This window comes from Acomys russatus, chromosome 19, assembly GCF_903995435.1.
Source record: "Acomys russatus chromosome 19, mAcoRus1.1, whole genome shotgun sequence".
In the NCBI taxonomy this organism is placed as follows: domain Eukaryota; kingdom Metazoa; phylum Chordata; class Mammalia; order Rodentia; family Muridae; genus Acomys; species Acomys russatus.
This window is the reverse complement of record NC_067155.1, coordinates 11,567,925-11,590,513: the sequence shown is the minus strand read 5'-3', so window position 1 is coordinate 11,590,513 and position 22,589 is coordinate 11,567,925. Positions and strand designations below refer to the sequence as shown.

At 49.2% G+C, this 22,589-nt stretch overlaps 1 protein-coding gene across 1 annotated transcript; it reads left to right on the top strand.

Annotated features, from left to right (window-relative positions):
* Positions 1–5,939: 5,939 nt before the first annotated feature.
* C5ar1 (complement C5a receptor 1) lies at positions 5,940–21,700 on the top strand. Its single transcript, XM_051161986.1, has 2 exons — positions 5,940–5,975; positions 20,642–21,700. Exons 1-2 carry the CDS (start codon positions 5,940–5,942, stop codon positions 21,698–21,700), a joined length of 1,095 nt encoding a protein of 364 aa, XP_051017943.1.
* Positions 21,701–22,589: the final 889 nt, after the last annotated feature.

Genomic DNA, 22,589 nt, shown 5'->3' with positions numbered 1-22,589 from the left:
TTAAACTCTTTGGTCTTGTAAAATGAAGGTTAACTCAAATGTTGCACAGAGAATTAAACCTGATTCAAACCTGAGAACAGTATTGGTTTATGCCCTGTCTCCACTTTGTCCTCCAGCCCTTTCAGAAGCACAGCTTGTATTCCGGGGATGGGGGAGGGTTGGATGAGGTGGTGGTGGGGGGAGTGTGTGTGGGATAGCCTCTCAGCCCAAGGCCGGCCACACCAGCAAGTAGTGGGTTGGGGGGTGGGGTGTCCTTTTTTCTGTCCGCATTGGCCTCTCTTTCTGCTTTCTCATTTCTTTTTCTTCCAGCCTCATGGCCCCCAGCCTTGTCTTTTCTTTTTGTGTCCAAGAACAGGGTTTCTCTGTGTAGCCACGACTGTTCTGAACTGAATTCTCTTTGTAGACCAGGCTGTCCTTGAACTCACAGTTATTTGCCCAAGTGCTGGGGATTAATGGCTATTCAGAGAAACCCTGTCTCCACAACAACAACAGCCAAACAAAAAACACAACCCAAACCAGAACAACCACCACCACCACCACCAAAAACAAAAACAAAGTACAGCTTGTGGGCTTTGAATTCTGACTAGCTCTGACCACTTTAATTTTTTTTTTTTTTGATGGTGTGTGTTAGTGTTTGTGTGTGTGTGTGTGTGTGTGTGTGTGTGATGGTTTTACCTCACTCTCACATGGTGACAAATCAACTCATGCAAAGATATTTATATTTTTTATTTATCCCTAGTGTGACTGTTCACACATTTTGCTGCAAAAGGACATTAACTACCATGTCTGATGGTGGACAGCGCCTGCCTCAGGCCCCTGGGGTTTTGCAGCATAGGTGCACAATGGCCTTTCTAAAATTGGATCGGCCTTGAGTTCTGAAACGCTTCTGTCCCCGAGGACCTCAGCTAAGGGACTGTGGACCTACAGTTTGGCACACTGTCAAACCTGGATTTATCTTAATTACTAGTTCAACATTTATTTAATGGTTTTGTAACCTAATTAATTTTACATCACTTTTTTCTTTCTTTTCTTTTTTCTTTTTGTCTCCTATAGCCTAAGCTGGTCTTGAGCCTACTATGTAACAAAGGATGACATTTGTGTTATGTTAACTTTTCCCGGGGAGACAGGAACAAATGTTGGCTAGACCCAAACAGGCACTTCGAAGTGAATTGGCGGGGGTGGGGGTGGGGGTGGGAGGGCATTAATTACAGGAGAGTATGGGCAACTCAAAGGCAGCTAACTGCACCACTGAGAAGCCGGATCTGGCTGGCAGATGACTGACAGTTCATGAAAGCAGAGTCCCTGGATGACTTGAGTGACAGACAGACAGCCTGGCAGATCAGAGTCTCTAGCTCATGTGCCACACTATGGGCCCAGTGCACACACTGGCCAAAGTCATTCTGGCTTTCCAGAGCTGCCCCCGGCTCAAAGACCACACTGTGGGCCTCAGCAAGGCCGTGGAAATCCAGTACTATCCCAGTGTCCCTGTGGAATCACCCTCCTGCTACGTGTTATAAGTCGTGTGTGTGCACAATGTGTGGAGGTTAGAGGGTTAGGAGTTAGTTTTTTGCCTTCCGCTGTGGTACCCTGGCATTGAACTCGGGTCCTCAGGTTTGTGCCACAGACACCTGTCCTCACTGAGCCATATTGGTGGTCCTGGGTCTGTATAACCGATGAGATGACATGAGCACTCCATGGTATGGTTAAGGGGAAGGTTCCTATTGTAGATATGAGAGAGAGAGAACAGCCTGAGGCATGTGTGAGAGTCCAGAACAGAGAGAAAGCAGTAGACTGAACACATCCAGATGGCCAGACCTGCCCGTGAGAGATGAAGACAGAGTATGTGGGAAAAAGAGGGAGCCTAGTTGGGATACTAGGGCTGTAAGAAGGTAGCTGGGAGAAGCCCATGAGCTGGGGCAGTTTGTGGCAGAGGAGGAGGTAAGGAGAGAGATGTGTAACTGGTACTTCACCATATTGAGGTATCCTGCAGGCTACCACATGCTTTGGTATTTGCCCCTTCTGCCGGTGATGAGAAATGGCTCCTTTTGGTAGAGGAGTTCCTGAGGAATGCTGGCATTTGCCTAACCCAGAATTTGGGAGAGTGGAGTTTCCTTTGAAGGCGGCAGGATCACCTTTCTTAACTCTTGAATAGTTCTGCTGGCATCAGACACTGAGCAACATCAGGTACTGAGCAACATCAGGTATTGAGCATCATCAGACACTGAGCAACATCAGGCACTGAGCATCATCAGGTACTGAGCATCATCAGACACTGAGCATCATCAGGTACTGTGCAACATCAGGTACTGAGCAACATCAGGTACTGAACAACATCAGACACTGAGCATCATCAGGTACTGAGCAACATCAGATACTGAGCATCATCAGGTACTGAGCAACATCAGACACTGAGCATCATCAGACACTGAGCATCATCCAGTACTGAGCAACATCAGACACTGAGCATCATCAGGTACTGAGCAACATCAGGTACTGAGCATCATCAGACACTGAGCATGATCAGGTACTGAGCATCCTCAGACACTGAGCATCATCAGATACTGAGCATCACACATGCCCTCTTCATGCTGAGTTCTCTCAGGAATGCTTGTCCTGCCCCCATTCCTGTGATAGTCATGGGGACATGTGTCCCTAATGTCCCATAGAAGCCAGCCTCTCAGGGACTGCCTTCCCCAGAGGGTCCCAGCTTATGCAGCCTCCACTTGAAGAGCGATGGGTAGTCAGTCCCATTGCTCAGTCTTCCCGCCTTCACAGCAGCCAGTCTGAGCCCATACAACCCCTCACCTCACAGCCTCACAAGCCAGGCTGTGGCAGGCTCTTTCATCGTTTGTTTAAAAAGTCTTTGCCACAGCCGGGTGTGGTGGTGCACGCCTTTAATCCCAGCACTCAGGAGGCAGAGGCAGGCGAATTGCTGTGAGTTCGAGGCCAGCCTGGTCTACAAAGTGAGTAAAGGACAGCCAAGGCTACACAGTGAAACCCAGACTCAACAAAACAAAACAAAACAAACCGCTTGACTAATTTATACAAGAAGAGAATGCCATCTTAATTGCTAGGCATTCTGTTTCATCTTAATTTCAATAAATAAATGTGAAAATGATTCCAGGCCACTCAAACTCCCGCCGGGAGGATGCTATTTAAAGTTAGCAGAGACTCCCTGGGAAAGGCTATGGCTGTGCTCCTTAAATCTGCACTGGGGGGGAGGGTGGCGGGGGCTGGAGAGATGGCTCAGTGGTTAAGAGCATTGCCTGCTCTTCCAAAGGACCCGGGTTCAATTCCCAGCACCCATATGACAGCTCACGACTGTCTGTAACTCCAAGATCTGACACTTTCACACCAATGCACATGGATTAAAACTAAATAAAATATTTTTTTAAAAGTCTGCACTGGGGGCACCCAGGGTCTGAATGGTTGTCCCTTCCACGGTGCCTCTAGACGCTGGTCACGGTCACGGCAGCACACGCCTGTGGTCCTGCTTGTAGATGCGTCAGAGCCCCTGTGAGTTCGAGGCCAGCTTGGGCTACATTGTGAGACTCTATTCCGCCCCATCCTAGTTTGCTTTCCATCGCTGTGACAAAACACCTGGAGCCAAATCAACTTGAGGAGGAAAAGGTTTATTTGGCTTTATGAGTCCTGATTACACAGTTCCATCACTGAGGGAAACTGGTCAAGTCAGGTAACTCACACCTGCCTGTAAACCTCTGCCTCCCACGCCCCCTGTGCCCCCCCCAACTCCAGGGGGATCTGACGTCCTCTGCTGGCTGCTGTATGCACATGCATACACTTGGCATGTGCACACACAAGGAGAGGCACACATTCATATACATAATTGAAAACATTTCTTTTTTTTCCAGAAGCCAATTCCATGAATGATGGACTGACACCCACCAGTTTCCTGTATGTGCGATGTGACATGTGTAGTCGTGCACACACACACACAAATACACACACTAAATAAATGCAAAACATATTTTAATGTCTATAATGCCTGGCCATGCTGGGTCATATGTGTAATTCAGGCACCCAGGAGGCTAAGATAGGACTCTATCATGGATTCGAGCTGTATACTGAGTTCTGGGACAGCTTGAACAACACAGCAATACCCTATCTCAAAAAAAAAAAAAAAAGTTTGGCTTTGGAACTCAATATATAGACCAGGCTAGCCCCCAACTCTCAAAGATTTGCCTGCTTCTGCTTCCTGAGTTAAAGGCTTGTTTCACCAAATCCTCCTTCTCCCCCCAAAAGAGAGCTTATAATGGTAAAGTTTATGTTGTGTATTTTTTACCATAATTTTATTTTTTATTTTTTATTTTTTTAATTTTTATTTATTTATTATGTATACAGTGTATGTTAGATCACATTATAGATGGTTGTGAGCCACCATGTGGTTGCTGGGAATTGAACTCTGGACCTCTGGAAGAGCAGACAGTGAGTGCTCTTAACCACTGAGCCATCACTCCAGCCCCTTACCATAATTTTAATTAATTATTTTTTGAGACAAAGTTTCTCTATGTAGCCTTGGCTGTCCTAGACTCACTTTGTAGACCAGTCTGACCTCGAACTCACAGCAATCCGCCTGCCTCTGCCTCCCGAGTGCTAGGATTAAAGATGTGCACCACCACACCTGGCTACCATAACTTTAAGAATAAACAGTTTTCAAAAGCATTTTGTAGTGGGTGCAGTGTGGCACATGCCTGTAATCCCAGTACTCGGGAGGCAGAGGTAGATGGATCTCTGTGAGTTTAAGGCCAGCCTCTTCTACAAAGCGACTCCAGGACAGCCAAGGCTACACAGAGAAACCCTGTCTCTGAAAAAAAAAAAAAAAAAAAACCAATAACAACAACAACAACAACAACAAAGTATTTTGTGTAGAGAGACTCTTTCTGAAAGAACAAAATATATGTAAAATAGCCAGGTGTGGTGGCACACGCCTTTAATCCCAGCACTCGGGAGGCAGAGGCAGGCGGGTCGCTGTGAATTCGAGGCCAGCCTGGTCTACAAAGTGAGTCCAGGACAGCCGAGGCTACACAGAGAAACCCTGTCTCAAAAAACCAACCAACCAAACCAGAATGTACTGGCACATGCCAGTACCGAGGAGGCAGAGGCAGGAGGATGCCTGTGGCTGCCAGCCTAGCTAAATCAGCGAGCCTCAATAAGGAGTGTCCTCCCTCAGATGATGACAATGACGATGACGACAACAACAGCAGGTGAATGGCTTCTGGGGAACAATACGTTAGTGTGTCCTCTGACTTTTACAAACATTCCTACACGTGCATATGCACCTGCACACATGTGCATGCGTGGGTGCGCGCGCACGCACACACACACACACACACACACACTTTCTTGAAGAGATGGCTGTGCTGTTCCCTCTCTCTCTAGTGGGATGTTATTCTACACCAGACCCTGGTTCAAACGATCTGAGCAGAGACACAGGTAAAGGCACTTGTGGCCAGGCCCGAGGATGCAGGCGATGGAAAGAGAACCGGACTCCCTCAGATCGTCCTCTGACCCTGGGCTTGCGTGCCGTGACATGTGCACCTCCTCCTCCACAGTAGATGTGAAAACACACTCCCCGAGAAGTCGGTTACAAATGGGTTCGTCGGGATACCAGCGTCCCCACGTGCAGTGTGAAAGCCTGCAGGAGTATTAATAACCCAACCAGCTTGTTCTGTCCTTCGCTGAAAGGGCCGCATCTTGGAATGATCCCAAAAGCAAAAGGTCCTGGAAGGCTCGGGGGGGGGGGGGGGGGGGGAATCTAGAAACTGGTGCCGTGTCCCGTGAACACGCCCTTCCAAGGGGAGCCCGTTCCTCCAGCTGTCCAGCTGTCAGGGCCATACAATGCCTTGGAGTTCTCCCTAAAGGCCCCACTGTGTAGTTACCATTATCTGTTGCCTTAGCAACAGGATACCCTCTTGAGGATGAGAAAACTGGTGAATGCAGTGAATTACAACCTGGTAAGCTAGCCAGGCAAGGTCGTCCACACCATCCATCCCAGCAGTCTCTGAGTTCAAAGCCAGCCTGGCATGCATAGCAAATTACAGGCAAGTCAGGGCTATATAGTAAGACCTTGTCTCAAAACAAAACAAAAAACAGAACCAAAACAACCCCCCCAAACAAACAAAAAACAAAAACAAAAATACATTTACTTTCCAGTTTGTAAAGCAAGGGAAAAAAAAAAAAGGAATTTACAGAACAATAAATCATTTTAATTATGAAACATCAAGACAAAAGAGGACTGGCGAGATGGCTCAGCGGTTAAGAGCACTGGCTGTGTTTCCGGAGGACTTGGGTTTGATTCCCAGCACCCACACAGTAACTCACAACCGTCTGTAACTCCAGTTTCAGGGGATCTGACGCCTTCTTGCCTTCATGAGTATTGCATTAATGTGAGACACAGACACACATCCAGGCAAAGTGCCCATACACATAATAAATAAAAACTTAAAAACAAAAGTTAACTTTTGTTACTTAAAACTTAATCTTCTAAGCCAGGAGTGGTGGTGCACGCCTTTAATCCCAGCACTTGAGAGGCAGAGGCAGGGGGAATCTCTGTGAGTTCGAGGCCAGCCTGGTCTACAAAAGGGAGTCCAAGGTAGCCAGGACTGCAAGAGAAACCCTGTCTCAAAAAACAAAAACAACAAACAAACAACAACAAACAGGGTTGGAGAGATGGCTCAGAGGTTACGAGCACTGGCTGCTCTTCCAGAGGTCCTGAGTTCAGTTCCCAGCAACCACAGGTTGGCTCACAGCCATCTAAACGAGGTCTGGTGCCCTCTTCTGGCAGGGCAGTGTACATGCAGGCAGAACATTGTATACATAACAAATAAGTAAATCTTAAAACAACAACAACAACAACAAAACAAAAATACCCAAAAACTTCATCTTCTAAAGTCAGGCTTGGTGGCACACACCTGTAATCCCAGGAGAGGCGGGCGGATCTCTGTGAGTTCGAGGCCAGCCTGGTCTACAGAGTGAGTCCAGACTGTCAAGGCTACACAGAGAAACCCTGTCTCAAAACAAAGAAACAAACAAACAAACAAAAAATGATTTCAGCTTTTTACTTAATATGCCTACTAAGGTTGGACTTACGTGAGTGATGAATGAAGGGACTCGACCCCAGGGGCCCCAAGTCCCCCAAAGACCCCAGTTTGCTTGACTAGACCAACTCCATGACAGGCTTCAGGTTTTCCATCTGCCTATCTAGGCCAAGTTTCTAACAATTTCTGGAAAACCCACAAGTTATGGACAGCTCATGGGCAGCTAATCAGCTTATAGAACAAAATGACCAGATACCATGTTTTTTTATTACATCATGGCCTTGGTAAAGAACACAGCTGGCCCCATCCAATCAAATTAAAGGCCAACTCCTGAGTAAGAGCCAAAACTTCAGTGACTCAAAAGTCCCCAGTAACCAAACAAACAGCCAATCCTGAATCCCTGCGTACACGCTGACTCACTTCTGTCGTCACAGATTCCTCCAACTGTCTATAGATTGAGCCTGCACACTCATTCTGGGGTCCCCCTTCAGAGGAGAGAGGTGACCCTAGCACGCTAGAATAAAAACACTCTTTGTTTTTGCATGCTGCCTTGGGGTCTTTCTTCAGCAGATCACCCGAACCCTAACATGTGTACTTTATTTATTTTTGGTTTTTCCAGACGGAATTTCTCTGTGTAGTTTTGCCTGTCCTGGACTCGCATTGTAGACCCGGCTGGCCTCGAACTCACAGTGACCCACCTGCCTCTGCCTCCCAAGTGCTGGGATTAAAGGCGTGTGCCACCACGCCCGGCAACTTGTGTACTTTAATTCTGATAAGTAGTGCTGTTCTAGAATTCTCCTTCTCAGTCAGAACTAGCTAACTCTCATTGTCACCAACATTTTCTGATTTCTGAAAAAAACCACATTGGTTTCTGTCAGGAATAGTTGTTTTTTGTTTTTGTGGTTTTTGGTGGCAGAAAGTTTATTTTTGCCGCCCAGTGGGTAAGTTACATAACTCTAACTACTACCAACACTCCGTCCACTGGAGGATAGGCAGCTGTAGTCAAGTGTCAGTCACCCCAGCCGGTGAAATGAAAAAGACAGCTCATTTGGAGATATACGGCCATATTGGGGGCGGGGGGAGTTCTTCAAAGACAAGCATTTTAATAAAAAAGATTAAACACTCTGCCTCCAGAGTGTTGTGATTAAAGGTGTGCACCACTACCACCCAGCCTGATGTCATTATTAATGTAAACTTTAAAGATTCATTTTTATCATTTGGTTCTGCCCACGGCCAAACTTCATTCTCTTCTCTTTTTTATTTTTATTTTTATTTTTGCAACAGGGTTTCTCTGTGTAGCCTTGGCTGTCCTAGACTCACTTTGTAGGCCAGGCTGGCCTCGAACTCACAGCGACCCGCCTGCCTCTGCCTCCCGAGTGCTGCGATTAAAGATGTGAGCCACTACGCCCAGTGACCTCCTTCTCTTCTTTGGTGGCATGTTTAGCGGCTCCAGCCAGAGTGAGAGACTAGGGGCTTGTGATATGGATCAGTTGTTTCACATACGGGAAGGCCAGGGTGTCACCCCTGGCACCATATAAACCAGATACCTGTAACTCCAGCTAGAGGCTGAAGGATGAGAAGTTCAAAGTCATCCTTGGCTATATAGGGATTTTTGAGGCCGAAAGCACAAATTGGAAAATATAAATTAGCCAGGTTCAGTGGTGCATACCTTTAATCCCAGTACTTGGGGAGGCAGAGGCAGGCGGATCACTGTGAGTTTGGGGCCAACCTGGTCTACAAAACGAGTCCACAGCAGCCAAGGCTACACAGAGAAACCCTGTCTCGAAAAACCAAAAACCAAGCCGGGCAGTGGTGGCACACACCTTTAATCCCAGCACTAGAGAGGCAGAGGCAGGCGGATCACTGTGAGTTTGGGGCCAACCTGGTCTACAAAGCAACTCCAGGATAGTCAAGGTTACACAGAGAAACCCTGTCTCGAAAAAACAAAAACAAGCAAAAAGAAAAACCAAAAACCAAATCAACCAACCAACGAAACAAATAGAACAACAACAACAAAGACTGCTCCCCATCTTCCCTCAAAAAACCCTAAAGTCATAAACTTGGGTGTGCTCCGAAGAGACGCATGGTTGCTATGGAGCCACTAGAGGGCGCCATCTTCACATCCGGCTTTCCAAGCGATGGCATCTTGCTGAAATCAGCGCAGCTGTGAGGATGCTGGAATCCTCGCACATTCTCTTTCTTCTTACAGCTTTTGAGATAGGGTATCATGTAGCCCACGTTGGCCTTGGCCTTGATGCTCCTGATAGAACCAGGCACTCTCCAGTACCGGGATTCTGGCATCTGTCACACATCCGGTTTTTGTGGTGCTGTGGCATCGAACTCAGGACTTCTTGCATTCTAAACGTGCCCTATACCAACTGAGTCACACCCTCAGGTCCCTTCACCCGCGTTCCTTTCCGGCCCAGGAAGGGTCTATGCAGAGGCTGTGGGCCAGTCCTTTGGATATCGAGCGACAGCTGAACGACCTGAGATGACTATTTTACCCTGGGCAGACTAGGTGCCTCAGAGTCATAGACTCTTCTGGGGACAATAGCAAGAGCATGCCTTGAGAGGATGTCTTCACTTTGGAGGACAGTTCGGTCCATGGAGTGGCTGGAACGGTGACCCCACCCTAAAAAAAGCAGCCACCCTAGGAGCTGCGGACATAAACTTATTTGGAAAAGGGGGTTTTGTGGATAAAAGGACAAGTGTCCATAGAAGAGTAGGGAGGACACATGGAGGGGAGGGTTGTGTGAGAAAAGAGGCGGAGCTTGGAGTGATGTGACCTTCCTGGGTCACCATGGCTTTTACACATATGGATTCTGGAAAAGTGAGATTGTAAATGTTCAGTCGCGTAAGCCACAGGCCTCTGATTGTTTGTTACAGTCAGCACAGAGAACTAACCACAACAGACTTTTATTTAGTTGGATATTTTATTTTATTTTTCCTTTTGGTTTCTCGTGGCAAGATTTCTCCGTGTAGCCCAGGCTGTCCTGGAGCTTGCTCTGTAGACCAGGCTGGTCTGGAACCCACAGAGATCCACCACCACCGCCGGACCTAGTTGGTTAACTTTTAAAAAATTACATTTTGCCGGGCGTGGTGGCGCACGCCTTTAATCCCAGCACTCGGGAGGCAGAGGCAGGTGGATCACTGTGAGTTCGAGGCCAGCCTGGTCTACAAAGTGAGTCCAGGATGGCCAAGGCTACACAGAGAAACCCTGTCTCGAAAAACCAAAAAAAAAAAAAAAAAAAAAAAAAAAATTACATTTTATTCTGGGCATGGTGGCGCACGCCTTTAATCCCAGCACTCGGGAGGCAGAGGCAGGCGGATGGCTGTGAATTCTAGGCCAGCCTGGTCTACAGAATTCCAGGACAGCCAAGGCTGCACAGAGAGACCCTGTCTCAAAAAACAAAACAAAGCAAAAAAAAAAAAAAAAAAAAAAATGTTGTATTTATTTATTGTGTGTGTGCACAAAGCAAAAAAACCCATTGTATTTATTTATTGTGTGTGTGCCTATGGTGTGTCAGTGGACAGCCTTCTCCACCAGGGACACTCACACACATCTCCTCCTCCTGTGTGTGTGTGTGTGTGTGTGTGTAGTGTTTTTTGTTTTTTCCTTTCTGTTCTCTGTTGTTTGCTTGTTTGCTCTTACCTCCTGCTTCTGAGGCAGAACAGATACTACAACTTCTTGCAAGCCCGCCAGACCAGTGTAGGAAGGCCCACCAACCACATCCTGCCTCAGAAGCCGCGCTGCCGCCTGGAGCTTCCCTGAGCACCGCAGCAGGTGATGGCCTTAGGGGAAATACGGCCACAGCCGCTCATGAACTTCCACAGGGGACAGGCTTTCTAGGGCACTGGGGGCCGGTGGATGAGAGGCAACTCACTTCCCGCGGGATTGCGACACGAGCCTTTTCAGCGTCTCTGGTTTCCATTGTGTAAATTCAAAAAATTCAAAGTTCTCAGCCCTACCCATGACAAAGGAGACAGCGAGATGGCTCTGTGGGGGAAAAGTGCTTGCCGCTAAACCTGCTGACCTGAGTTCAAGTCTACGTAGGCACGCAGGCATGCAAAAATAAATAAATAAATAAATAAACAAAAAAAGAAAGAAAAGCTGAAGCAGAGACGGGTGGTGCACACCTGTAATCCAGCACTCTAGGAGGCAGAGGCAGAGGCAGGCGGATCTCTGTGTGTTCGAGGCCAGCCTGGTCTACAAAGCCAGTCAAGGATAGCCAAGGGCTACACAGAGAAACTCTGTTTCCAACCCTCCCCCTATAAAACGAAAAACCAACCCCCCTAAATTTACCGTGTTTATTATTTATTTTTTTCTTTTCTTGTTCTGAGACAGCTCTCTACATAGCCTTGGCTGGCCAGAAATTCACCATGTAGACTGGCTGGCTTCAAACGCACAGAGATCAGCCTACCTGTGCTTTCTGAGTGCTGGGATTAGAGGGATGAGTCACCATGCCCAGCTGTTTTGTTTTGTTTGTTTGTTCTGGTTTTTCAAGACAAGGTTTCTCTGGGTAGCCCTGCCTGTTCTAGACTTGCTTTGTAGACCAGGCTGGCCTTGAACTCACAGCAATCCACCTGCCTCTGCCTCCTGAGTACTGGGATTAAAGGCATGTGCCCGGCTGCCCAGCTGTTTTTGAATTTGGAGATGGCAGTAACCCATCTTGCTGCATACTCATGGAAGTTTCAGGGCTGAGTGGTCTCATGTGACTGTCAGGTACTCCGGGCAGGATGTGGGAGGAGAAGGAGATGATCTCAGATTTGGGGGCGCTGGAGAGATAGTTCAGCGGTTAAGAGCACTGCTTGCAGGCTGGAGAGGTGGCTCAGAGGTTAAGAACACTGACTGCTCTTCCAGAGGTCCTGAGTTCAAATTCTCAGCAACCACATAGTGGCTCACAACCGTCTATAATGAGATCTGATGCCCTCTTCTGGCCTGCAGGTGTACATGGATAGAGCACTCATGCATAAAATAAATAAATGAATCTTTAAAAAAAAAAGATTTCAGATTTCAAACAGATGGAAAAACAAACAAAAAAAATTAAAGGATTAATTATGCTGTTAAAACAGAGTAAGACATTTTTTTCTTCTCTTTTGTTTTTTGTTTTTTTTTAACAGGCTTTTACTATGTGTCCCTTGCTGGTCTCAAACTTACAGAGTCTTAGGATTAACGGTGTGTACAACACACATGGCCTTAGGCTGGCTTCTTCTTCTTATTTATTTATTTATTTATTTATTTATTTATTTTGAGACTTGGTCCTTGCTGTGCAGTCCAGGTGCCTGGAATTTTTGATCCTGCTCCTTCAGTGTAGGTAGCAGGATTCCAGGTGTGTGCCACTGTGCCTGACCTAAGCCAATGTTCTTCCTTCCTTTTTCCCAATCCTTCTTATAGAGCATTAGGTCTCAAGCTGTGTGGTCTTGAGGCCCGGGGGTTCGAGGTAACTTCCCTGAACCGTTGTCATCTCTGCATCCCAGTGTGTGCTTTCTGGCTATAAAGGCCACTGGCTGGGGAGCTGGGGCCGAGGTCATCATCCCTGTTTTCTGGAGACCTCAGGAACCCCAAGACTTCCCTCAGATGAACTGGGAGTCCTCCTCAGATGGGGGAACTGAAGCCAGGGAGGCAGCTGCATCCCCAGAAGAGAAGAGGCTCTGCGAATTGCTCTTTTCCCTTCTGGGGCTAGAGACTTCCTCCTCCCATTTCCCAAGCTTAGTTGGCCTGGGGTGGTGCTGAGGGTGTTTGGGGTGAGCATCGGTGGAGGGAGCCCCAGCTAGAACGGCCAGTGTGTGACCAATGAGCACCTCAGAGAGACGAGACAGTCATTTCCTTTTGGCTGCCTGCATCTCTTCTTGAGGCTTTAAAAGGCACAGCCTTCAGGCCTCTGTTGTTGGTCACCACAGAACTGAAGAGGAACCGGGGACATGGTGAGTGGGTCCCTCTCCCCCTCACTCTCCCTGTCTGACTGACTTTCTTTGCCGCTTTCCTTCCTTGAGTTCCCTTCCTTCACCTCCCCTTTCCCACCTGCATCCTGCGCTCACACTTGGGGGTGTGGGTGGGGGAATGTGGCCAAGGACTAAGGGGAGTTATGAGAACCACAACAGCCTCAGAGGGCTGGAGACTCAAGACAGGGAACCCTGGAGTTAGCTCTCCTAAAGGAAGCGTTCTAGAAGTTGGGCGTGCTGATTGACACCTGTGATCTGAGCCCTCAGGAAGCAGGAAGCAGGGTGCTGCAGTTCAAGGCCAGCCTGGGCTACGAGAGTGAGTTTCAACCTAGCCTGAGCTACATTGTGAGACACTGTGTTAAAAGACAAATGGGTTGGAGATATAGTCATGTGTGAGTGCTTGGGCTTGGGGGGGGGGCGTCAGGGATTGCTGGAAGCCCTGGGTCCAATTACCAGCACTCCACCAAACTGGGTGCTGTGGTCCATATAATCCCTGCACTTGGGAGGGAGGTAGAAGCAGGTGAGTTGGAAGTTCAATCTTACATAGTAATTTTGGGGCTGGCCTGGGCTATGTGAGACCCTGTCTCAGAAAAGCAATAACAACAACAAATTGTTTGCTAACCACTGGTGGCGGCGGCTCATACCGGCTAAAACCGGCTATCCTAGCTCACAGGAGGCTGAAGCAAGGAGGCTTGACAGTTTGAGGGAAGCCTAGGCAATTTAGTAGCAACCCTGTCTCAAAAAAGAAAACAATCAGAAGAATGAATAAAGGAGGGAAGGAGGAGACAGTTGCAGACATTGGCTGGGGTTGTGGCTCCCTCCTTAGTCTGAGTTCCAACTCCTAAACTGACAATAAAACTGCCAAGTAGAGCCGGGCGTGGTGGCGCACGCCTTTAATCCCAGCACTCGGGAGGCAGAGGCAGGCGGATCGCTGTGAGTTCGAGGCCAGCCTGGTCTACAAAGTGAGTCCAGGATGACCAAGGCTACACAGAGAAACCCTGTCTCGAAAAACAAAACAACAACAACAACAACAATAAAAAAAAACTGCCAAGTAGAGGCTGGGTGGTGGGTGTCACCATGCCCTCCAGGGAAAGCCTTAGAGCCCGGCACAGTGCCGCATGCCTTTAATCCCAGCACTGGGAGACAGAGTCAGGAGTGTCTCTGTGAGTTAGAGGCCAGCCTGGTCTACAGAGTGCATTCCGGGACAGCCAGGGTGGCAGAGTGAGATGCTGACTGGAAAAAAAAAAAAAAAAAGGTAAGTAAAGCTATCTAAAGGAGGTCAATGTTGGGAGTCTTAACAGCCAGCTTGAGAGAATGGTTATTACTGGAAAAGTTAGAGGGGAAACTGACACCCAGGCAAGAGCATTGATTTTGGGGGTCCTTTTTAATGGTTAGGGGCAGAGTCAGACAGCCTATGGCCTGAGTCCAGGGCCCGCTAAGCCGGTCCCTTTTTTATACATGGGCCCTGAACTTGGGGGCGTGGTGCTAGGACAGCTGCAATTTGGCACCACTGTAACAGAGGATATGATCTTGCTTCATCCACACAAAAGGGGAAACGGAAAACTTGGTGACCAGGGAGGATACGAACTTTCTTCATCCTTTGGTCTCATACAGTCCTCTGCGTTAGCCCAGAGCAATTGGGGTTTCCAGAACAGGGAGGACCAAGACCTACTACTCTTTTTCCTTTCTACACAATGTTCCTGAGGTCTACGTCACTCTGTTGACCCCTGAACTGTAGAGTACCTGATTTGGGCTGGGGTGTGGTTCTGGATTCTTGGACTAGTACTCTATGGCCATACTAGGCAGGGGCTTTACCACTGAGCCACACCCCCAGCCCCTCACTGGGGGATTCTAGGCAGGGGCTCTACCACTGAGCCACGCCCCCAGCCCCTCACTGGGGGATTCTAGGCAGGGGCTCTACCACTGAGCCACACCCCCAGCCCCTCACTGGGGGATTCTAGGCAGGGGCTCTACCACTGAGCCACGCCCCCAGCCCCTCACTGGGGGATTCTAGGCAGGGGCTCTACCACTGAGCCACGCCCCCAGCCCCTCACTGGGGGATTCTAGGCAGGGGCTCTACCAGTGAGCCACACCCCAACCCCTCACTGGGGATTCTAGGCAGGGGCTCTACCACTGAGCCACACCCCAGCCCCTCACTGGGGGATTCTAGGCAGGGGCTCTACCACTGAGCCACACCCCTGCCCCCTCACTGGGGGATTCTAGGCAGGGGCTCTACCACTGAGCCACACCCCAACCCCTCACTGGAGGATTCTAGGCAGGGGCTCTACCACTGAGCCACGCCCCCAGTCCCTCACTCGGGGATTCTAGGCAGGGGCTCTACCACTGAGCCACGCCCCCAGCCCCTCACTGGGGGATTCTAGGCAGGGGCTCTACCACTGAGCCACACCCCAGCCCCTCACTGGGGGATTCTAGGCAAGGGCTCTACCACTGAGCCACACCCCTGTCCCCTCACTGGGGGATTCTAGGCAGGGGCTCTACCACTGAGCCACACCCCAGCCCCTCACTGGGGGATTCTAGGCAGGGGCTCTACCACTGAGCCACACCCCTGCCCCCTCACTGGGGGATTCTAGGCAGGGGCTCTACCACTGAGCCACACCCCAGCCCCTCACTGGGGGATTCTAGGCAGGGGCTCTACCACTGAGCCATGCCCCCAGCCCCTCACTGGGGGATTCTAGGCAGGGGCTCTACCACTGAGCCACACCCCAGCCCCTCACTGGGGGATTCTAGGCAGGGGCTGTACCACTGAGCCACGCCCCCAGCCCCTCACTGGGGGGATTCTAGGCAGGGGCTCTACCACTGAGCCACGCCCCCAGCCCCTCACTGGGGGATTCTAGGCAGGGGCTCTACCACTGAGCCACGCCCCGAGCCCCTCACTGGGGGATTCTAGGCAGGGGCTCTACCACTGAGCCACGCCTCCAGCCCCTCACTGGGGGATTCTAGGCAGGGGCTCTACCACTGAGCCACACCCCAGCCCCTCACTGGGGGATTCTAGGCAGGGGCTCTACCACTGAGCCACACCCCTGCCCCCTCACTGGGGGATTCTAGGTAGGGGCTCTACCACTGAGCCACACCCCAGCCCCTCACTGGGGGATTCTAGGCAGGGGCTCTACCACTGAGCCACGCCCCCAGCCCCTCACTGGGGGACTCTAGGGAGGGGCTCTACCACTGAGATACATTTCAGTCCTTGATCTTTTAAGACAGATGTCACTATGTAGCTCAAGATGGTCCTAATTACATGTTTCTCCTCCCTCAGCCTCCAAACAGCTGGGATTATATGTGTATACCACTGTGGCTAGCTCCTAAACATAAATGTTTCTTACCTCTTCAGAGTGAGTAGTTTTTAATATTGTGACTAAGCATGTACTGAGTTCTTGTTGCATGTCAGTTCTCTTGGTAAGCACGTTAGACTTACTGCATAGGAAACTGCCGCATGTACTCCTAGGGTACCAGAGCCATTTTAACAGATGTGTACGATCCCAATGGGAAACTCCACCCCTTCTCAATGAGGATTTAGGCTCTTGTCTTCTCTCTCTGTCTGTCTTTCAGAAAGGGTCTCTCTGACATAGGTCCGGCTGTCCTGGAACTCACTGTGTAGACAAGGCTGGCCTCGAACTACCGCCCAGATGTTTTGATTAAAGACGTCACCACCACACCTGGCATCGCACTCTTTAGGTAGTATAGGCTTTCAAAGAGATGGCTCCTGGGATTCCTCCCCCACCTCTGCTTTTGTCAAGAGAGAGGATTTGGGGGGCTTTCTAACTTCTCTAGAGCATCACCCCTTTTATCTATTTTATCTGTGAAGTGGGCATGGCCACAGCAGCAGCCCTATGAGGGCCATCATATGTATGAAATGAGATACTACTTGAAAAGAGTAGTTGAAAGCTGCTGAAAGTGCTGTAATCCCAGCACTCAGGAGATAGAGGCAGAGGGTCAGGAGTTCAAGGCCAGCCTGTGCTACACACGGCCCTGTCTCAGCTGAGTGTGGTGGCGCATGCCTTTAATCCCAGCACTCGGGAGGCAGAGGCAGGCGGATCATTGTGAGTTCGAGGCCAGCCTGGTCTACAAAGTGAGTCTAGGACAGCCAAGGCTACACAGAGAAATCCTGTCTTGAAAAACCAAAAACAACAACAAAAAACAAAAACAAAAAAACCCCAACCCCCAAAAAAGAACACACACACACACACACACACACACACACACACACACTCATGCACACAAGTGTAAAGGAAGAACATTCTTCCTTTTATAGGAATATGTTTTGTGCATTGCCCACTATTACCCACTATTTTAAAACTATTTCCCTAGATACTGGAGATCTTTTTGTACCCATTCATGAAACTTCCTTCTTTTAACACTTGTGAAGTACTTTGTTGCCTAGAAGCCATTGGTAACTTACTCCTTTTTTGCTGAACACTTTGGTTAGTTCCAAACTTCTTCTTTTGTTTCTTTGTTTGTTTTTGTTTTGAGACAGAATTTTGGTAGCCCAGGCTGGCCTCAAACTCAAGATCCTCTTTGCCTCAGCTTCTCAAGTGCTGGCATCACAGGTGTGTGGCACAGCCAGGCAGTGGTGGCGCACGCCTTTAATCCCAGCACTCGGGAGGCAGAGGCAGGCGGATCGCTGTGAGTTCGAGGCGAGCCTGGTCTACATAGCGAGTCCAGGACGGTCAAGGCTACACAGAGAAACCCTGTCCTGAAAAACCAAAACAACAACAACAACAACAAACAAACAAACAAACCCAAAAAACCAACAACCAAAACCAAACAACAACACAACAAAAAGCGAGATGTGTGGCACACTCAGTCAGTCTTCCCGGCTTTGCAGGGATGCTGTGAAGGGCCAAGGCTTCCTGAGATGTTTGTATTCACAACGTCCAGGAAACCACAGAGCTGAAGATCAGCATCTTTTTTTCTCTGCCTCATGGAGTCAGAAAGAGGAGAGGGTGAGGTCATGTCAGGAAGGAAGCTGGTCAGCACCCAAGACTGAGAGGTGGTGGCTAGAGAGGCCCAGCATCTGAGGATGAGTCATCAGAGTAAGGATGGTGAGAGCTGGAGAATGCAAGAGAAGCCTTCCATCCCTGGCTGGAGACTTGAGAGTACCCTGAGGGGCAGAGTGTGAGGTTTCCTGTTGGACCCAGAATTAGCCCTCTAGCGACCTGAGCATGGGTCCTTGGGGATGCCCAAAGTAGCAAGTAGAAAGATACAGAGCTGAGGGTGAGCCAGACAGAGTAGGGTGAGTGGCTGGAGTTCCAGGGTTATTTTTCAAGCATTTTACTCTCTCCTTTGAAAGTTTCTGTTTTTGTTTTTGATACAAGGTTTCTCTGGGTAGCCTTCCTTGGGGGTCCTGGAACTCACTCTGTAGACGAGGCTGGCTTCAAACTTATAGATCTGCCTGCCTCTTGCCTCCCGAGTGCCAGGATGCGCAGCCACTGTCCGGCTTGAAATATTTTTACATTATAGAAAAGTATGAGACGAGTAAAAGAAGTCTTAGTTACCTTCTTTTGTTGTTGTTATTTATTAGGGGGTTTTGCTGGATAGCTCAGACTGGCTTTCTACTTGATGCATAGCCCAAGCATCTTGTTCGTTTGTTTGTTTGTTTTTTCAAGACAGGGTTTCTCTGTGTAGCCTTTACTGTCCTAGGCTCGCTTTGTAGATCAGGCTGGCCTCGAACTCATAGCGATCGGCCTGCCTCTGCCTCCCGAGTGCTGGGATTAAAGACGTGTGCCACCACAGCCTGGCTCCCAGGCATGTTCTTGCTTCAGCCTCCTCAGTGCTGGGATTACAGGCGTGTGTTCCAGTAAATTCTTGCGTGTTTCCCCAGATGCAGTCTGTCATCTATATATCTGTTTACCCACGTATATGCCTATAAATCTGTGTGTGCCTCTGTTTCTGTGCTTCCATATACATTTCAATTTATCTGTGTATCTAACATGTGCATGTGTCTGGTTTTTCCATCCACCGACGTAGCTGCCACCGCCTGGCTAGTTCTTGTTTCTTTCTTTTTCTATCTTTTTGTCTTTTCTTTTCCTTTTTGATTTTTGGAGACAGGGTTTCTCTGTTACACAGAGGTCTGGCTGGCCTTGAATTCACAGAGAGCCACCTGCTTCTGCCTCCTGAGTGCTGGTGTCACAGGCATGCACCACCACGCTCAGCTCTTTCTTCTTTTTCTATTTTTTTTTCCCAAGGGCAATATCTCATTGTGTGGTTCTGGCTGCCCTAGAACTCACTATGTCAAACTTTCTGGCCTCAAACTCACAGACATTCCCCCTGGCTCTGCCTCCCAAAGGCTGGGATTAAAAGCCTGTGTCACCACTGCCCTGCCTCTGTCCATCATTTTAACTAAAGAGAAATTGTTTTCTTTCTTTTTTGTTTTCCAACACAGGGTTTCTCTGTGGAGCTTTGGCTGTCTTGAACTCACTCTGTAGATCAGGCTGGCCTCAAACTCACAGAAATCCACCTGTCTCTGCCTTTCTGAGTGCTGGGATTACAGGCGTGCGCCACCTAAAACCTTTTCTTTCTTTCTTTTGTTTTGTGTTTCTTTTTTTTATTATGTATACATTGCTCTGTCTGCTTGCACCCCTGAAGGCCAGAAGAGGGCATCAGATCACATTTTAGATGGTTGTGAGCCACCATGTGGCTGCTGGGAATTGAACTCAGGACCTCTGGAAGAGCAGTCAGTGCTCTTAACCGCTGAGCCATCTCTCCAGCCCCTTGTTTTGTTTTTCGAGACAGGGTCTCTCTGTGTAGCCTTGGCTGTCCTGGACTCACTTTGTAGACCAGGCTGGCCTCGAACTCACAGCGATCTGCCTGCCTCTGCCTCCTGAGTGCTGGGATTAAAGGCGTGGGCCACTACCACCTGCCTGATAAAAGATCTTTTAAAGCAGCAGTTCTCAATCTGTGGTCGTGACCCCTTTGGGATTCGAACAACCTGTTCACAGCGGTCGCCTAAGACCGTTGGAAAACACAGAGATTTACGTTATGATTCCTAACAGCAGTAAGATTACAGTTGTTGAAGCAGGGACAGTAATTTTATGGATGGGGGCCACTGCAGCATGAGGAAGTCTACTAAAGGGTCACGGCATTGGGAAGGTTGAGTATCGCTGTTTTAAAGGAAAGCCTCAAACCCACAAGACATCCAGTGCTGCTCTCAGCGGCCCACGCTGCCCAATGCCTTTTGCGTCATCGTCACAGCTGTCACCCTGGGAGAACCTGACCAACTGGGGATGCCGACCACAGAACAAAGCTCCACTTCCAGCGATGAAGGGTTTTTGTTTTTGTTTTTGTTTTTAAATAGATGGCTAGCCGGGCTGCGGTGGTGGCGCATGCCTTTAATCCCAGCACTCGGGAGGCAGAGGCAGGCGGATCGCTGTGAGTTCGAGGCCAGCCTGGTCTACAAAGTGAGTCTAGGACAGGCAAGGCTACACAGAGAAACCCTGTCTCAAAAAAAAAAAAAAAAAAAAAAAAAAAAAAAAAAAGCAAATGAAAAAGACAAACTCCGCTGGTTATATAGGCCTTCAGGATTCTCACAGCAGAGCGGAGGAGACTCAGAAAGATGGGGCAAGACCCCAGTCCCCTGAAAAGGCATCTGCCCGCTCACGTGTTACCTCTTTGCTTCCGCTTAGGACATCATAAATAACAGCACCCACGAGTACAATTATGACCACCTTGGCTGGACCATAGACTTTAGGGTTCCAGTGGATGGCACGCCCCCTCCTCCTCACAAGCAGCCTGGGGATATTGCAGCCCTGGTCATCTACTCAGCCGTGTTCCTGGTGGGAGTTCCCGGGAACGCCCTGGTGGCGTGGGTGACAGCCTTCGAAGCGAGGCGCACAGTCAATGCCATCTGGTTTTTAAATCTGGCGGTGGCCGACCTCCTCTCGTGCTTGGCGCTGCCTGTGCTGTTCGCGAACATTTTAAGAGATAACGACTGGTATTTCAGCTCCCAGGCCTGTAGGGTCCTACCCTCGCTCATTCTACTGAACATGTACGCCAGCATCCTGCTCCTGGCTACCATTAGTGCGGACCGCTTCCTGCTGGTGTTCAACCCCATCTGGTGTCAGAAGTTCCGAGGGGCTGGCCTGGCGTGGATCGCCTGCGGAGTGGCGTGGGTCGCGGCGTTGCTCCTCACCATCCCGTCCTTCATGTTCCGGCAGACCTATGAGGACAGGTACTCGAAGAAGACGATATGTGGGGTTCACTACGGTGAGGGTGACACCAAGACTGAGAAGGCTGTGGCCATCCTGCGCCTGATCATGGGCTTCGTGTGGCCCCTGCTCACTCTCAGCATCTGTTACACTTTCCTCCTGCTCAAGGCCTGGAGTCGCAAGGCCACTCGCTCCACCAAGACGCTCAAGGTGGTGGTGGCCGTGGTTACCTGTTTCTTTGTCCTCTGGCTGCCCTACCAGGTCACAGGGACGGTGATGGCTTGGCTGCCCACGACCTCACCCACCTTCAAGAAGGTACAGAGGCTGGACTCCTTCTGTGTGGCCCTGGCCTACATCAACTGCTGTGTCAACCCTATCATCTACGTGGTGGCCGGCCACGGTTTCCACGGGAGACTCCGCAGGTCACTCCCCAGCGTCATACGGAACGCGATCTCAGAGGACTCCGTGGGCAGGGACAGCAAGACTTTCACGCGTTCCACAATGGACACCATGACCCAGAAGAGTCAGGCAGTGTAGAAAGAGATGCCACAAAGATGACCTAGCTGTTCCTTTTCTAGCCCCGCCCCCTTCTCCTCCTTTCTCTCTTCTCTTTGCGTGTTTAATTTTATGCAACTCTCTCTAAATTGCCCTGTGACTAGCCTTGAGCTTAGGATCCTCAAAAATGCTGGGATTATAAGTATTAATTCCTTTGAAGAAAAACACCACATTAAGATATTGGTGGTGGTGGAGGGGGGGCTGGCGCGATGGATGGCTCAGTGGTTAAGAGCACTGGCTGCTCTTCCCGAGGATGTAATTTCGATTCCCAGCGCCCACACGGCAGCTCACAACTGTCTGTAACTCCAAGACCTGACACTCTCACACAGACATACACGCAGGCAAAACGTGAATGCGCAGAAAAATAAAAATAAATAAAGTTAAAAAAAAAAAAAAAAAAAAGACAAGCACTTGGCTTTCTTTCTGAGGCAGGCCCTTGTGCCGTTGCTCACCTGCAGCGGCTGGGCAGATACACATGTAATTCTCGAACAAGAGAATTTTGTGTTATTCATTTATCACCCTCCTCCTCTTCCTCTTCTCCCTCCTCCTCCCTCCTCCTCTTCCTCTTCCTCCTCTTCTTCCTCTTCCTCCTCCTTCTTATTTAAATGCCACAGGGGATTGAACTCAGTGCTCTCCGAAACCGCTCAAATAAACTACCACTGAGCTGTAGTCCCAGATTCCAGGCTACCAGCAGTCATTCACCCTTTCTTTCTTTTATTTTTATTTTATTTTTTTAATTTGAGCTGAGGTCTCACGTAGGCTGGTCTGGCCTTGCATTTCAGATCCTCCTGCTCACAACCCTCCAAGTGTTATGATTGTAAGCCTGTGCCACTGTGCCCAACCCATCCTTTATTTAGACAATTTTGTCTTT